This window comes from Colias croceus, chromosome 17 (genome assembly GCF_905220415.1).
Source record: "Colias croceus chromosome 17, ilColCroc2.1".
Taxonomy (NCBI): Eukaryota; Metazoa; Arthropoda; class Insecta; order Lepidoptera; family Pieridae; genus Colias; species Colias croceus.
The window spans coordinates 55,535-74,608 of record NC_059553.1 but is presented as its reverse complement, the minus strand read 5'-3'; the positions used below and the strand labels follow the sequence as shown (position 1 = coordinate 74,608).

At 36.1% G+C, this 19,074-nt stretch overlaps 1 protein-coding gene across 1 annotated transcript; it reads left to right on the top strand.

The window, feature by feature from the left end:
- The first annotated feature begins 8,788 nt into the window (after nucleotides 1-8,788).
- On the top strand, nucleotides 8,789-18,209 carry LOC123699335 (zwei Ig domain protein zig-8-like). Its single transcript, XM_045646263.1, has 7 exons — nucleotides 8,789-8,961; nucleotides 12,733-12,822; nucleotides 15,797-16,068; nucleotides 16,157-16,234; nucleotides 16,317-16,400; nucleotides 16,660-16,794; nucleotides 16,896-18,209. Exons 2-7 carry the CDS (start codon nucleotides 12,762-12,764, stop codon nucleotides 17,220-17,222), a joined length of 957 nt encoding a protein of 318 aa, XP_045502219.1. The 5' UTR covers nucleotides 8,789-8,961; nucleotides 12,733-12,761; the 3' UTR covers nucleotides 17,223-18,209.
- Nucleotides 18,210-19,074: the final 865 nt, after the last annotated feature.

Genomic DNA, 19,074 nt, shown 5'->3' with positions numbered 1-19,074 from the left:
GGTCAAACTTGACACATCGCTCTTTCACAGCATATTCACAGCTCCAAACTAAACAGTTCATTACGTGGCCATATTTTTTTATAAATCGATAGCTATATTATCATCAAATATCTCATAATTAATGTAGTTAAGTGTAGAATAAATGGAACTATGTACAAACTCAAACTCAAACTCAAACATTTATTTATTCAATTAGACTACTATTTAGTAGCACTTTCGAATCGTCATTACATAAGTATTTTTAACATTTACCACCGATTCGGAAAGCAGTATCTATGGAGAAGAATCGGCAAGAAACTCCATAGTTGCTCTTTTAAAATCATGTCAATATTACATAATATGTAACTTATATCTAACTTATACATAATATATCATAATATGCCCAAGAACTGTCCTGTGGTTTTTACGCGACAACCCTCCATGGGTCTTTATCGTCCATATATTCCTGAATACTCTAGTACGCTCTCTGAACTAGTACATTTTTTATATAAGTTTTAAATTTAGAACTACTAAACTCTTTAATATTGAGAGGAATTCTATTGTATAAGCGTATACCTTGACCCATAAATGAATTTTTAACTTTAGCTAATCGGAAAAATGGCATTTCAATTCTATTCCTGTTCCTTGTGCCATAATCGTGTCTATCTCCTACTCTTGTGTGTAAGTCGGCGTTTTTGTGAACATGCAAAATATTATTAAATATATAGATACTGTGATGGTACAGTAAGGATACCAGTATTCTTAAAATGATCTCTTAGTGAGTCCCGAGCACGTAAATTATATATAGAGCGAATGGCTCTTTTCTGTAAGATAAATATAGTTTCTATATCTGCAGCCTTGCCCCACAGTAGAATTCCATAGGACATAATGCTATGAAAGTAGCTGAAATAAACCAATCTAGCCGTATCTTCATCGGTGAGATGCCTTATTTTTCGGACTGCATATGCAGCTGAACTGAGCTTACCTGCAGCGGTGTTGACATGGGCTCCCCACTGTAGTTTCTCATCCAATGTTAACCCTAGAAATACAGTAGACTCAGTAGGATGCAATACCTCCCCGTTCAAGGTAATATCTCTGTTCAACTTTTTTACATTAGGAAGTAAAAATTCAACACAAGTGGTTTTTTTAGCATTTAATAATAAATTATTGGCAGTAAACCATTCAGATATGTGTAAAAGAGCACTGTTCACTTCGTCAACATTTGGGTCATGCCTATCCACATTAAAAATTAATGAGGTATCATCTGCAAACAGAACTATTTCACACCTATCCTGCAAATAATAGGGAAGATCATTGATATATACCAAGAACAAGAAGGGACCTAAAATGGACCCCTGTGGAACACCAATGTTAATTGACGCACCGCTAGAACGTTCTCCATTAACAACTACAGTCTGTATCCTATCATGCAGGTATGACGCTATGAGGTTCTGGGCTTTTCCTGTAATTCCATAGTGATTAAGTTTACGTAACAAAGTACAATGTTCAACGCAGTCAAATGCCTTGGAGAGGTCACAAAATATCCCCAGAGCATTTTTTGAGTTTTCCCATGCTTTATAAATATGTGTTAGAAGTGCAACTCCAGCATCTGTGGTTGAACGCCCCTTTGTGAAACCAAACTGTTTGGTGTGCAGTAAATTATTAAATGCAAAATGACTACTCAATTGGTTTAATATCAACCTCTCGAATACCTTACTTAATGTTGGTAAAATAGAGATAGGTCTATAATTGTTACAGTCTTCTTGATCGCCCTTCTTAAATAGAGGTATAACTTTACTAAGCTTTAGTAAATTAGGAAATGTACCATAGTCACAACACTTATTAAATATGAAAGCTAAATTTTTCGCAATATTTTCTATTATATTATTAACTAAATTTACGGACATTCCCCAAAGATCACAAGTATTTTTTAGATTAAGCGTCTTAAAGGCAGTAACAATATCACTAGCAGTTACGTGTCGTAATTCAAATAATGTACTGCACCCCGCAACATGGTCCCTCAAAAAGGTTTCTGCAAGTGCTGAAGACGAATTTAAACTATTAGTAATAGTAGCAGGGACACTACTGAAGAATTCTTCAAAAGCAAGCGCAACATCAGCACTTTTGTCAATAACCCTGTCATTATTTACAAGTTTTATGGTATTACTTGATTTGCTTTTACCCATTTCACCATTTATAATAGACCAGACTGTTTTAACTTTATTATCAGAGTCGCGTATTTTTTCTTTGATATACAAACGCTTTGCAGTAAAACAAACTTTTTTAAAAATTTTTGAGTAATTTCTAACATAACTAAGAAAAGATGGGTCTTTATTATATTGCTTCATACCATATAACTCATAAAGAACGATCCTACACCTATGTATGCTAGGTGTCGCCCATTTACTAAATGGTAAATCCTTGGTAATATTTAAAGATTTAACTTTAAATATTTTTTCAAATTCATTATGAACTAAATTGAAAAGATTTTTAAACATTTCACAAGGATTATTATTACAGGATTGATCATTCAGTACAGGCAGGTTTTTATTAATATTATCTCTAAATTTATTAATGCCTTTTTTACTTATAGGCCTAACATTAATCCTTTTAAATGTAGGTATGCAATCCCATTCAAAAACTACTTTCTGGCCACAGTGATCCGAAGTCAATGTATTGAGAATATTTTTCTCTAAACAGATGCAGTCACAGTATATATTATCAATACAGGTTGCAGAAGTAGGTGTAATTCGTGTGGGTTCGTTAAAAAGTTTATATAGATTAAATGACTGAAATAAATTAACAATTCGTGTAGCCGTTTGTGTTTGTAAAAGTAAATCAATATTAAAATCACCACATACTATAACTTTTTTTTTACTCCTGCTTAGACGCTTTAATATTTCTTCCATGACTTTCTCAAACATATTATAGTCACTGGAAGGGGGTCTATAAACGCAAACAATAATATATCGCTCCAGCTCCACACAGGACAGTTCAATGGTCCGTTCTACAGAAAGACCAACAATGTCAGTTCGTTCTTTACATTTTACACTATCATGTACAAAAATAACAGAACCTCCGTGAATAGCCTGTGTCCTAAAGTATATACTTTTTAATTTGTAATTTTCAATATTTACTAACGACTGACATTGTTTAAGCCAATGTTCTGTTACACAAAATATTTTAATATTGTTATCATTCAGAAACAATTCTATTTCTAACAATTTGCTAGCCAAGCCTTGAATATTTTGATGCACAATGGAAAAAGACTGCTTAGCTGTTGTCTTATATACTAGTTTAAATCTAGCTTAGGGCTAGATTGTCTGTCAACACTTAACCTAGGTTGATGTATAATATAATTACTACTACATAAAATTATAGTAGATTGATGGTCTGATACCGAACATGTACCAGACTGGTTAATATTATATGCTATTAACATAGCAAGTTCACGCTTATATCTAGATGGCAGATACACTGTATTCCTTGTCAGAGTAAAAGATTTAATACATAAGTTAATGTCAAAGTAAATAAATGCATCACAATGATGATTTGTTAGGTTATACAATTTTAAATTCATATTATGAATTAATCTATTTTGTTCCTGTGTTAAACCAGGTAGGTATGGCAATGTACACAACATAAATTTACATTTAGTCTTACTACTAATATCTAACATTTTTTTAAATCCTACATCAATATCCTTATTATTTATATTTAAACTGTCCCCATATAATATAATTACAATATTATTCTTATTAAAGCTGAAATGATCCAGTGATTTGATTATATATTTAAATGAACTGTTAGGCGTACAAACATTAGTAACTTTAAGCCCTAAATTGTTAAGCATAGCGCCAAATCCCTGACCAATATTATCCGACAACACAATAATTTCCTGCTTTGAAAGGTATTTAGTATTACTGGTTTGAATTGTGGTAGTGGGTTTAACACTATGTATGTCTGTGTAGTCAGACTTATGGGGCGACGGTTGCTCATTGTTACTGTTTGAACACTGACATACATATTTATTGGTCAGCGACTCAAAACGATCCATATTGTCATTGCTCAACTTAATAAGATAATCTGCCTCTTGTATATGCTCGTTAATTTGCATTTGGGCAGAAGAGTATTTCTGGTTCACATCATTTAACATTTGACTTAAGGAGTCTATCTTCTCCTTAAGTTCAGTTGTTTCTACATCATACAAGATTTTATAATATTCTAGATCCCTATGATATTTATCTAACTCCTGAACAAGGTTTTTGTTGTCTTTCTCTAGTTGAACTATATTTTTTAAAGAACTCTTTCTAACAATAGATTGCGTGCGCTTGATGAACTTACTTAATCTAAGATATTTTTTTAACTTCTTATGCGAAGAGAATTTGATTTTTTTAAAGTTTATAGAGCCACTTAACTGTCCACATTCAATTAATTCATCATGAAGACTACTTGGTGTGTTGCATTGCCGCTTGGGATTGTCCTCTTGCACTTCCATTAAGCTACATTCCAACTCAGCGATACGGCTAAGAGCTTTCTCATGGTCACTAGAGCACTGCTGGAAGCTGTCCACAACGTCTTGTAGGGTTTTGCACTTGTCTTCACTATGAATGTATTTCATGTGTAGTTCAGCCAGCTCGGCCTTTAGAAGAGAGTTCCTTTTTATAATTTCTTGAATCTCTAATTCACTTTCATCCCGCTCTTGTATGAGTTTTTCACATAAAGATTGTGAAGCTTTTAAATCATGGAGTGTAGCTTTTAATTTATTCTCCATGTCTTTAGCTACTGCCTTGCGGGTCAGCATGTTGTACTTTTAAGTTGCTGAAACAGATGAAAAGAAATGTATGAGATAATTATTCCTGAATACTATTATGATAGAACTCAATGTTGATATGAAGTGATTAACGGTATGATGTAGTAAAGAGTAAAGAATAATATTGTCTGGGGCGATAAGTTTTTGTCTTCTAAATTGCTTCCAACTTGTCAAGCAAAGTGAGACGGTAACTTTTATGCCAATGTATTTATTGTGACGTAGCTCATTAAATATGAGCGGTGTTAGTATTACAAATGAATGTAGGTGTCGTTTATAATTATTAACAATGAAATTATAAAACTAGTACTCCCCTGGTTTATTTGAGAAGATGTTTGAATTCGGATAACCGTTGACACGTTGACCTCCGCGTTATACAAAACGTTGCGTAGATCACATAAAAGGTGTGTTTCACAATTATTTTCACTTTTTAATCAATAAAATAGTTAATAAATACTAATATTTACTATTTTAGCAATAATTAATTAATTTTAAAATTTAAAATCTAACAGCTCTACATATAATCTCTACATATAATCAGAACGAATAAGGCACGATTCCATTAAAAAAAAAATGTAATAGTAGTCTTCGAAGTTATCTTAACAATGTTTATAGACCCAGGCTCTAGCTGCAGACCACCACCGACCCACGTGCACACAATATCGTTTGCCAGGTGAGAGCGTGTACACCGTACACAACTAAACACGTACTAATTCTCTATTGTAGTGTTAACGCCGTGGCTGATTAGCATACAAATGGAAGCGGTCACAATTATTTACCGCACAATTCATGGCGTGCACTTAAATGTGCATTATTTATATTCAAAGGCAATTTATATTCTGCATTGCGGAAGTTATTAGGTTTCTCCTTCCGGCATCGTGGTCGTGGCCCGTGGACGTGGTCCGTGGGCCGTGTCCCGTAGGGGCCCGGCGCGGCGGATGGGCGTTTAAGCTAGAGCTCATCTCTGTTTCTGTAATGTTTCAGTCGGTCATTGTAATTGTTAATAGCGTGTTGTGTCACGGTTAGTGATGAATTACGAGCTGTATAACAGCTTATATAATATCGAAAAATTAATTATTATTGATCTACGTATGCTTAACATAATAATACTTTAGCATAACTGACTTCAGTTTTAAGACCGTTCAAAACAAAATCAGAAAATGTGTAATAATGATTAATAATTATTTTAAAAAAAACAGACTTCAACACGATGCGAATTAAAACCTAACTTTGTTAACAAATGGATAAAACTAACAAGTGAACTGAATAACACTGTAATATTATAATGTACATAATTATTATATAAAATGTCTGAAAGAGTAAATATTTCAGCGGCAATTGTCAGTGGTGTCGTACAGCGATAGCAGCTCGGCGGCTGGCGGCGAAACTGCGCCTGCAACAAACATGAATATTCACTACGTCTAGAGTGCGCCCCTCCCCCCTCCTCACTCCCCCGTAGAGCTGCACCCCGCACACCCCCTGCCGCCGCCCGCACACGGCCGTATTAACACTTAGTCTCGGCGAGCACTATTTAGCGCAATCTTTATGCTCGAGCTAAGAATGCAAAGCAAAGTAAAATAAGACAAAAAATGCGCATTTTAAGATACGCTCTGCTCTAGTTTAGTGGATTTGAAAAATGCAAGTGGACACTTTTCGCTCTTGTTTTCAAATGAAAAGGAATCGATTGATAAGGAAATCCTTACAAACTGAAACAACTAGATTAGAGACCGCTTCCCATATGCCCCGCGGTCTATCCGCGTCTGCAACACTTGCACAAGCGACTAAAAGTTTAACTGCTATTTAGGAACAGGTGTTGCCGTAGTTGCTTGGAATTCAACTTTTACAATTTTGAACATGCAATCTTCTGTTGTTTATGTTTTCCTCTTTACCTATATTTATTATATATTCATTATTGCCATTAAATAACTACGAAAAACTCTTGACTCGTGTAAAAGGTTTGTAAAGAAACTTCATTTCTTTGTATTATAAGTTTAGTTGATTTGAATTTTACCGCTCGGCATAGATAATATAACATTAGTGAGACATACCTACGACAGAGGTCGCGAGAGAACTAATAATGGCGAACGACGTAATCTTTGAACTGTTTAAATTGTGTGCTAAAGTTAAATTAAACTTTTAATGTCGTTTCTTTTGTTTTCAGAAGAAACACATTGTTTAATTTAAAATCCCTTATAGGTTTATAAGAAATGATAGAGCCTCAAAAGCTCTATACTATAATTTTCATCATGAGACTGTGAAATTTTCTATATGCGGTTAGTTCAAGCGTGGCGATCCGGTGGTGCGGCGCGTGCGATGTGACGCTGCAACGCAACGTTGCGACGATGCGGCGCGGGTGCTACAGTGCGGCTATGCAAGGGTAGGGCCGCGGCGGTGCGACGGTGCGGTACGGCGCTGCTGCGGTGCGATGTGACGGTGCGACTGGGTTGCGGCTTCCAATCGAACTGTCTGTGCCAACGTCTCAAGTTATTATAATTTGTAACTTGCGTGTGTCGCCACCGCGCACCCTTACCCGTCACCTGTCACTTCAAACCCGATGTCAACTAAACTGTTACCTGTACGCCGTTAGTACACCGACTACTGCGTAGCGAAATATCTGCGGAACGTTAGTAAACAGCAATGTTTTCGCACCTTTTTCGCAATGCGTCTGTGTAATGGCCATTTCGCAGTTCCTTGCGAAACAATACTGACAAGGACGCAACTATTTCATCTCAGGTTGTCTTCAGGTTGTCTGGAAGAGATCGCTGTCTGAGCGATAAGACCGCCTGTTGTGCTCTTTTATTAACAATGTATTGTGTCCTTACTTGTACTTTTCTCTGTGGTACACAATAAAGTATTTTTGTTTGTATTTCATCTGTCTATGTGCTAGAGTGAGACATATCATATGCGAAAACCTGCTATACTACTGACACATTTTTCGTTGTTTCGCTGCCGCTCGCGAATGCGTCGGTCTCGGTGTACTAACGGCGGTAACGCTGTATTCTTATTACAAAACGAAAGGAACTTCGTTACAATCGGGTGTCCCACATGTGACACCTCAGACATATTTTTTATTAATTTTAATTCAGATGATACATCAAGGACAACAAACGGTACCATGCAGGGAGAGCACCGAAACTTAAACAATACAAAACATTTCCAATTTTCCAATGTTTTGATTTATTATAGCCAATTATTGCGATTATTTTTTTTGAAGTGAAAACTTCTTTCGGCACTCCCGGAGTGCAACCCGTCTTTTTTTTCTTATTGATACTCAAAATAGTTTCTCTTTCCAGAACAGCAAACGTTTTACTTTAAATTCACGGACAATACATCACACGAAATGGCGGGCCACGGCCACAATATTTTGGCCGTGAATTAGAAATCCCGATGGATTAATAATTTGCATTTCCACTCATTCTATATCTTCACCTAAATCATTTAATACCTATCAACATTATTCGTTATTCAACTGACTTAAGAGTAAGAAGTCAGATCAGCCTTTTTTCGTGGGTGTTACCGTAAAAGTGAAGTGAATTTGAAGTTACTTTGAACTAGGTGAACCAATGTCGATTACTTACTCTTTTTTTATTTGAAAGCTGGTGCCTTCGATTTTTTGGTTTAGTTCTGAAAATATAAAGTGGGTTTATTTTTTTGTTAAAATTAATTATATTTGTGAAAAATTCCTATTGATATGTCAGGCAATACTCCTCAATACTGTTCGCAATCGCAGCATTTGTCATAATATGGTTCATCTTAAATAATTGAAACGTGGAATATCGAATCCATTGAAAAGTGTCAATATATTGAACGTCAATATATCAATTGGTGACAAATATTGTTTACTTTAATGAATCGATGTCATTCAAAAAGTAAAGGTGCGATGGTAAGGCTCCACAGTCCACAGGCCCGCGGGGCGACGAGGGGCAGTGAGGCGGCGGGCGGCGGTGTGCGGCGGGCGCGAGCGGTGGCGCGGCGCTCCGGCAGTCACCGCGCTCCGGGACGCGCTGCCGCCGGTCGCGGCCCACTCCGCCCAACCACGACGCGTGTATAAAATGCTGTGCATCCACACTGTTCTTGTGAATTTCGTGATAAACTTCAGTGCCATGTGAACTTTGTGTGAGCGATGTGACGTGTTTGGTGACTTCTGACTGCGGATTTCGTGTTATTGTTATGTATGTTGTTGTGTCACAATATCCGATATTGGATAAGCCATATACTAATAGCCATAAAATGTTGCAACTTGGGCCGCTCTACTTGTGAAGTTAATTTAGATAGGTACGCAAATGTTAAATGTCCGCATGTATGAAGTACCTTTATGAGGAGGCTCGTGAGGTCGCAAGCGCCGGCTGTCGGAGCCCGTCGGGCTGTCGGCGGCAATTAGCGCTCCCAACAGATAAATCACTTCAAAGGAGCTGCCTCAATTATGTGCTCCTTTGTCAATGTTACACTTAATTATTGTGTAGGAGGATGTTTATTTATTTATTTATTTATTTCTTCGTAATCATACAGCATTACAATAAATAACATTTCTTAATATATTGATACAGAACTATGAGCCAATTAAGATTACAAAACAAGGTACTTACAGCTAGATAAATGAGTGTTGAATTAACTGTTTCTGAGGAATTTCGGTAAAAATGTGTCTCAGTATAAAATATTGTCTAAAAGTTTGTCGACGAATTTTGCACAACATCGATAAATTTTGTTATAGTAGGTATTGTAGTATTTGTAGCTAAACATCCAAGTGTAGTAAAAAGGTTATTTTACTAACAGACACTTCAATTTATTATTTGTATAGGTATAATATCGATAAGAACCTGAGTTCTGAAGTCATCAATGAAATTCTCGTGACCGTTAAAGCTGCTTCAAAGCATTGCCAATCTGTCAAGCGTTTATGCAGTGGGGACATAATTGGCCGATGATAATAATAATTATTATCAAATGCTTTTCGTAACTTGTTAATTTATGTAGACAATAAAATAACAACAGAATTTGGCGCCAAAAATGCATAAAGCCTAGTTTACAAAAAGCACGAGAGAATTTGAAAGCATCTCTGTGGCTAGAAGCACTTTTGAATCGTCAAAATTCACACCTAATTGAATATTTACCACCGATTCGGAAAGTAGTTTCTATAGAGAAGAGCCGACAAGAATACTTATCTGTAATATAATCTGTATTTGCACTTTTATAATCTTATCAACTTTAAAATTTTAATTTTTCATAGTAATTAAGCCTAAGCATTAGTAATTAATTTTAATTTTTCATAGTAATTAAGTCTGTTCTTTGGAATTCGGAATAAAAAAATACCTACATAGTAATAGATTTAATGGCGTGAAAGTATGGCTCATTTAGAGTAAAAAAAAAGATATTCACTTTTATTACTTCAAATGAGCTAGAGGCTGTCTTGAAAATCGACACCTTGGCCACAATGACTCTACCCTTATTAGCTGACACTTTCCAATACGAGGGAATGTACCCACCTTTACACTACATAACTGAAATTTTAAATAAAATAAGACACAGACAAGAATTGCAAAACAAGAATTGAAGGATTGAACTAAGCCCGCGACTCGTTATTGCTGTAAATATCAATTTTGTCAAATTCAATGTTTCATGTGGCTCTCATGCCATCTTCTGCAACTGAGTGGATAAACCCAGTTTATACGTTTTATTTTATTTTTATCAACTAAGTAGAACAATGATGCTATTAAAGTAACTGATCGTCATCCATTTTGTTACTTTTTCTTACTTTTTGTAAACCCAAGACTATACCTACTATATGCTGCCGGCCAACCGCGAACTAAACTCATACTTGCCGGAAGGAAATTTCTGACAAGTGTGCGGTGTGGTGTCGACGGGCGTCTGATCTGACAGAAAAATTTTTACACTGCGGCCCGCTTAAACTGTAAAATAAAATAAACAATTTATTTTTGATTCAAATATTTACAAAAACAAAACCTCTTTAAGTCTTAGACTTAGTCTAAGCCTAACTTCGAAGAATAGGATTAAAGTTTATTAGTCTAGTACCTATTTGAAACTTTGTTGCTTTAGAACTGCGGGATATACAAGGATTAAAGTAAAATTTAAGGGTATAGTGAACACCAGACACGCGACTCCACTTTTAGACGCAAGATTATAAACAATGTTTATAATCATGTTAATTCTCACTAAAATGCTTCGGTGTTTAATTATTATTTTGCCTGCACCGGCTGCTCCGAACACCGCCAGAGTCGCCGCACAGTCGTCGGTCGGCTGCCGCGTGCGGCGTTGCCAGTTTGCGTTTCGTAAATGAAGCGTACAATTAATGCCTTTAATTAATTAGTAAATAACATAAGCGTTTAACAGTGAATATTTTGTATATGCTCGAGTTGAAGCAACGCTCGCAGCTCAGTGACTGGAAGGATGTTTTCAATTATGTCGCAATGTTTTTAAGATATTCATTGTGGCCATATTATGTAGATGAATTCGTATTTTAGTGCAAATAAATAATAGTAAACAGGGTGTAAACGTTATGAAATGCCTGTGCACTCCTCATATGTAACATTTTTTGGATAATTATTCTCCTTTTATTTTTAAAAAGTTATTAATATCGTATTTCTCATTAGGTGAAGTACTTTCAATATCAATTTAAAGTTGTTTGATATCTGCAATATTTACGGATAATCACCTGTGCAGTGTGCACACTTAACGATTACACCCGGTATATTATCTGGATAGCTAATATAGATCACTTTTTTTATTTATTTAAACACTCAAACTATGCTTAATAAGATGAAATGTTTAAAAGCTACAGTCGCTGCATATAGCAAGTAAGTAGAAAATTCATTAAAATAATACTTTCTTACGCAGTCGCGTGCGCGTTAAAAAACTAAATTGACATGACCTTGACTTTCTACGCAGCGCACAACAATACAATATGTGATACGACCTTCACAGTTAATTAATTTCTTTAGCCCGTATTATGCGTAGCCAATTGAATAGCTATTTATTTGTTAATAAGTCAAATAAATAAGAGCTTACGAACATTGCGGCGAAGGGTTGCGATTCGAGTACATAAATAATTTGATTATTTAATCCTACCACATGGACGCAAATTGATTTACGAGTGATACATACGATAAAACAAGTACCTATGCTTTAATATTTAAAAGCTAGGCAACCGATTTTGATGCGGTTTTAATGGATAGAGTGATTGAAGAGGAAGGTTTTAGTATATTATTTATTAGGTTTAAGATAAAGCGGGCAAAGCCGTGGGCGGAAATCTAGTTTTAAAGGTATTCTCCTCTCGCACAAATTCTTTAAAAATTACCGTAAAATGTGCCTAGAGTTAGTCATTGGAGACGTGATGTTTGACCCCTGGTAAAGTGACTCGTGAGAAGTGACCGGCGGCGGCCGCGGACTTGTTGCCAGTTTCGATTTTATTTTAACCCAAATAGCGAAGTAGGTCGGATTGCTTTTTGCTTTCTTGCTGCAGACGGTTTTATGCAATTCAGCCATTTCGAGTCTAATAAAACTATGTTATAAAGAGTATAGGTATATTTATAATCGTGTAAATAAAATGTATCACCGGATATTATAATATGATTAGTTAGACCCCAAAATGATCACGGTGCAGGTGCATGCTTAAATGAAAAAGAAATAGCCATGCTTCATAACAGTTTATTGACTCGAAAAACAAAGTTAATAAATGTTGGTACTGTAACTTTTATTCACTTTTCTATGAAATCTGACGTTTTATAAATTACTTCTGCTACGCGATTACAGCATTCAAGGTCATAATTAATTGAGGATTTGGGAATTAGAATATTTAATATAAGTACAGCGAATTATTCAGCAAATAATCTCCATACTGTAAAGCATGAAACTGGGTGGAAATTATCTATGTAGAAGAAAGCGATAGTTAGAAAGTTCAGGGAATGAACGCACGTATTATTGTGTTGCAGCGAGGATGCAGTAGCAGTAGCTGCGGCCGATGGCGCCCGCGCTGCTGCTCGCGCTGCTCGCCGCTCTGCTGGCGCCCGCCGGCACCCTGCGTATGTTTTTTATTTTAATTTTATTTGTATAAGAACATAACAGTCATACATGATTTCATATAAAAAGTTCTAAAATTCACTACGACCACACAACATGTTCTATTATTAAAAAAAAGAAAAACAACATATTATAAAAACAAGCCTCTCGCAAATGAACTAACTAATCTACCTATATAATAAGAAAAATATTAAATAAAGCCCACATTTCATTACAAAATTAGAAAACTAAATAATCTAAATTATACAAATTAGCTAGTTACATAAAATGATATTTCTTAATTGATTTCTATAACTATTACAAGAACATAATTATGAAGAACATAGAAAAATATCTAATAATTATTTATCATTATAAAATTTAGCTGCTCTTTTTAAAAAGGCATTATTGGCGTAATTTGTATTACATAGAGTGACTTCAAATGTGTATAGCTGCAGGCCGAGACAAATGTCAAAACGCCAAGGAATAGAATACGCTATCGATAGAAATTGACATAAGCGTACGATGTTTTGCCTAAGGATTCGGTCACCCTACCAACGACAATGACGACCACGAACAAAATTTTCAACCAGTCGCAATTAAATAAAATTGTGCAAAACATAATTAAAATGACATTTAAGAATTTCCTGTCGTATTGGTGTTTGGAAACATTTTTTTTGAGATCAATGAATAAACAAACAGGTTTTTCATAGAAACGGAGGCTCCTGGAAAAAAATGTATTTAACATTTTTTATAGATAATTAGATGATCTACAATTTTGGTTCAGGTGATTGTATGATAAACTTATCGTATCAGCGAAAATCGCAAAAAAACCCTATTTTGTTATTAATTGACCTCGAAATTTTTTATTTCCGAGTACTAGAATGACGAGAGATTTAAATATTGATTTTGAACAAATTTCGGCAAGATTGGAATTTTGGTCGTGGTCGTCTTCGTCGTTGGTAGTGTGACCGAACCATTACCAAAATGTCATGAGCTTATGTCAATAATTAGCGTTAGCAGTTTCTATTCCATGGCGTTATGTACGTTTGTCTAAAGGCCCTGCAACGTGAGGAAATTCTGGGAACTCTTAATTTTATTTTTTCCAATAACAAGCCTGAATCAGTAATTATGCAATGTAATATGATCTTGTAAAGAAACATCTGGTCCAAAAATAGACGACGCTTTTCCAGTAAATGTATTTTATGTTTTTTAGAAGTAGTTTCATAATTCTGCCCTCCTTTAACTAGACAGCCGTTAAGCCAACGAAGTGTTTCGAGTAGATGACAAAAATTTCCTTTTTTTTTAATTCACTTTTTCTCGTTTAGCTCAGCATATTATCTGAAAATTTTAACTTTTTACTGGACAAGACGGCCTTTAACATACCATAGCGACTTTTTAGCTAAGTAGTTACAGAGACTAATCAGAGTCTAAACAGAGAACTATAATGATTGAAAGTTCGCACTGTCGTAACCATTACCTACCAAATTTTCGTAACTTTGACTTGTTATATTTTCCGTAATTAAGCTGCTAGATTGTATAAAACTTAGTAAACCTGATCAGAAACAATAGGTCTTGTAAAAGAAAATCAAAAGCAATCGGTACTCTGCTTAGGAGCGATAACATTACAGCATCACACTCATCCCCAAAACGGATGCATCACCAGAATCGGATCACTGCCTTTTAGCTAAAAAATGAGGCTTAGCTGCTTTTTAGCTAAGCAAAAAAGTGTAATTAGAATTTTTCCTAAATAAATTTACTTAACTAAAAAAGCGTTAAGGGCGAGTAACTGCAAATAAGGTAAGGATTTCCATTGGAATCGTTATATGAAAGCATATCACAAAGCAGTTATAGTCAGTTTGCGTCCCTATAGTCAAGTTTAATCTGATGACGTACTTTTAGTCAAGTAAAAAGCTAAAAAATTATTATTAAATTTGGCGGTTAAGGTACTTTAAAGGAAATTTAGCGAAGTAGTGTTGGTTAGACGCTTTTAAGTTATGGAATCGCCGAAAATTGTGTTACTTAACGGCTCACAATATTTTCGTATCTCTTTATCTATTAATGCTAGAGACATGATTCTTAGACAGAAAGATAGAGAATTTTGAACTTTGTCACCCTACATTTAAAACTGAAAATTGACCATTTGAGGGCTAACGGCTTTTTGGATAAAGGACGGCAGAATTGATAAAGATATTTCCAGTCCGATATTATAAAGCTTTTAGAAATTTCTATTCGAGTAAATGTGGAAATTGTAATAAGGGCTCCATACAGTAGATGAAAATTTCAAAATACTGCGAACAAAAGCGTAATATAATATTTTATAAGTAGACGGTTGTTTAAATGGTTTAGCGAGACGAAGTATCATTCCTAGTTGCTCATAGGCTTTAGAGATTATGTACCTATTCCATGTGTAAATAATTAAAGCGTAGTTTTATATCGAGAATAACTCTTAGATCTCTTACTTCGGTGACGCGTTTTATTTTATGACCGGAGAAGGCGTAATCGAAAATAAGGGGATTACGTTTTCTGTTGAATGAATGTATTTGACATATTTTATCAGGGTTAAGAAATAATTGATCGATGTTGCAGAATAATTCAAACTTCTCGAAATCTGATTGCAATTTTAACAATCTTCAACTGTATTAACTGTCATTAAATTTTTTGTATCATCGGCGTAAAGTAGATGGTGTGAATTTTTAAAACAAGAACCTATATCGTTTATATAAACAGTAAACAAGAATGGACCCAAATGGGAACCTTTTGGAATACCCGACGGAATCTTTAGGAATCCAGAAGTGTAACCCTTAAGTGCGACAGCCTGGCTTCTATTAGAAATATACGATTGAAGCCAGCGGAGAAGGTCACCGTGTATACCTATAAACTTGAATAATTTCATTACGAAAAATGAACGAATGTTCACTAACGTCATGTTTTATACGACATAATATTATATAATCCATAACAAACGTTTACAATGATATTCCCTTAACTCAACAGAGCGCAGCGGCCGCGAGGCGGGTGAATCGACGACGAGCTTCGGCGTGGGCAGCTTCCACGTGCCGGCGCCGTTGAGTGAGGCGGAGGCGGCGGCGGAGGCGGAGGCGGCGGCCGAGGCGGCGGGCGTGCCCGCGTGGCGCGAGCTGTGGTACGCGTCACTGGAGGCACTGCACCGCGAGCCCGTGCTCAACAACACGCAGGAGGACGTACTGGCGCAGCTCGGCGGGCTGGCCTTCCTGCACTGCCCCGTGCGCAACCTCGGCGAGCGCGGGGTGAGCGAGCGCCCTTCTACGGGTCTTGTTCCTACGCGCACACCGTCACATTATCGTAACACGTAATTGTTTATTGTGAATGTTTCAGATATCATGGGTGAGACGACGGGACTGGCACATAATCAGCTCCGGGGTCTTTATGTACACCAACGACGAAAGATTTCAGGTTTGATTCTTTTTCTATTTTCATAAAATAAACGATGAACTTTTTTATGTCGTATATACATTGATGATACTTGATGTCATAGGTACTGCACAGCGAGGGGTCGGACGACTGGATCCTGCAGATCAAGTACGTGCAGAAACGAGACAACGGCACGTATGAATGTCAGGTTTGTTACCCACTTGTCTTTGTCACATATTAAAGCTGTAGGCCTGATTTTTTTTTCGGTTTATACATCCAATATTATTATAAAGAGTAGCTATCACAGTAGTGTACAAAAATTATAGAAACGTATGGTTTTTCAATCACTGATAACGTCAAAAATACTCATAGGTAACTATCTCTTTCTCTATTTCAGTAGGTACAAGAATGGTACGGGGGTCATTAATTTTGATGAAGTGAATTTTGTAACGTATGTTGTCCGGCAGGTGTCGTCGGGCGGCGGCACGCTGTCGCGCCTGGTGCACCTACACGTGGTGGTGCCCGAGGCGTTCATCCTCGGCGCCGACGAGTACCACGTGGACGCCGGCTCCACCATCAACCTCGTCTGCATTATCGAGAAGGTACTCGAGCGATGCCATCTTACCATCGCTTATATCGGACGCTTTAGCGATACGAGTACAAGTTCATAATAGATAATATGTGTGTTCGTATTCGTGTTCAGAGTCCGGTGCCGCCACAGTACGTGTTCTGGTACCACAACGCGCGCATGATCAACTACGACGCGGCGCGCGGCGTGGCTGTGCACACAGCGCCGGGCGCGCGCACGCAGTCCGCGCTCACCATCCGCGCCGCGCGCCCCGCGCACTCGGGCAACTACTCGTGCCGCGCCGCCAACACGGAGCCGGCGCACATCTACGTGTACGTGTCGGAGGGCAGCGACAAGATGGCGGCCACACTCAGCCGGAGCGCCAGCGTGGCGTGCCGCCGCAGCACCGCGCTCACGCTCGCCACAGCCGCGTTGCTGCTGCTGCGCGCCTCCTCCGCGTGACCTCCCCTTATTTCCGCTGTAAATAGCTACCGTCGCCATTCATCCTCTTCTGAAACGAATATACTCCTGATGTGATGTGTGACTAGTGTTACTTTATCATTTCGAAATATGGACAGAGTGATCAGCGAGAAGACAATTAATGTAATCTCCAGTTAGTTTTTCGTATTGGCTATCGAAACGCTGAAGGGTTATCAGAGCTGCAGTGCTGCAGAGTCGAGACATGTTTTTAAAATATGTTTAATGATTGACGTTGATACTATGTACCTATGTAGGTCCAATGATTAACCTCAAAAATTTGACACGACATGAAAATTTTAATGTACATATATTGTATACCCTATACAAAATATGAAAAATCTTAGAGCCGACGACGAAAAAAACTATTATTTTAATTTGATATTGTTTGAAATTTACACTAGGTGTATAAAATGTTAAATGGAAAACAACCAAGTTACGTTAAATTTTAACACAGTGATATTCTATGACGAATTTGTGAACTTCACTGAGATTATTATAAATTTTGCTCAATGTAAGTCGTTTAGGAGTAAACTGTACGCGGGGTGGACTGCGCGGCGCCTGCTCTGAGACGCGCTCAGAGTTGTCCTGCGCACGCACGCACGCATGACGCAGTACGGAGCGCCGCGCGCGCCGACACACGTCTACTATTCGTTTGTTACTTATTGTGTTATCTTAGCATTGCTAAGAATTACTAGATTATTTAATAATATTATAAGAGTAAATTAATTCCTAGTTTAAGATAATATTATTTACAAAGTTGGAAAAATCCCAACAAACTGTACGAGTACATTGTAACAGTTCGAACCCTTTTTGGTTTCTTTAAACCGATGACACATCTGTAAAGTACATGTAAATAAAATTATAGATAAATGTGGTTTATTATTATATAACTTTCCTAAGGTTTCAGGAATTTTAACCGTTTTCTTAAGCTCGATATTGTAATATAATAAAATAAATAATTCCGTTTCGTAACTTTGTTTTATTTATTTTTGATAGCGTTGTTGTGAAGATAAGAGTAGTATGATGGTCTAAGGACTAAGATCCGAATATATTATGTCGAAATGCAACGGCGTGATAATAGAATGAGACCAATTTTATAATAAATTTATTGTATTAAAAAATGTATTAAAAATGGGTTGACTGGGAAAATCCTGGACAGGATATTATGTATTAATTATTAAAAAATCTTTTATTTTCATTTTTAATTAATTGCAGTTTCGAGATAATAAAACAATTTTGTAATAAAACAGCGCTGACATAATTTTTTTTTCATCAAAGGTTAGGTTAGGTTAGGTTAGGTTAGGTTAGGTTAGGTTAGGTTAGGTTAGGTTAGGTTACGTTAGGTAAGGTTAGGTTAGGTTAGGTTAGGTTAGGTTTTTTTTTTTTTTTTTTTTTTTTTTTTTTTTTTTTTTTTTTTTTTTTTTTTATAAAAGCACCCGCCATCTCAGGGTGTTGTGTGCTTTTCCCTGGAATATAGTCCAGAGGTGTTTTTTTATTCTTTTAATCAAATAAATACCAAACAGTTTTTATTCACATTAGGCCTAAATTAATACAATTTAAAATAAAAAATACAAGTTAACAATTTACTATAACATTTCCAAATTAATAATAAAATACTAAAATTAAATATTATTACATTTAAAAACTTACATTATTAATACATTGCAATGAGAATAATAAAAAAACGGGATAAAATAAATGAATACAAATAAAGTTTAAAATACAAATTTATAATTTACAATGAAATTTCCAAGATAATAATAAAATACTAAAATTAAATATTACATTTTAAAAACTCACATCAATTTAAAACATTACAATGAAAATAATAAAA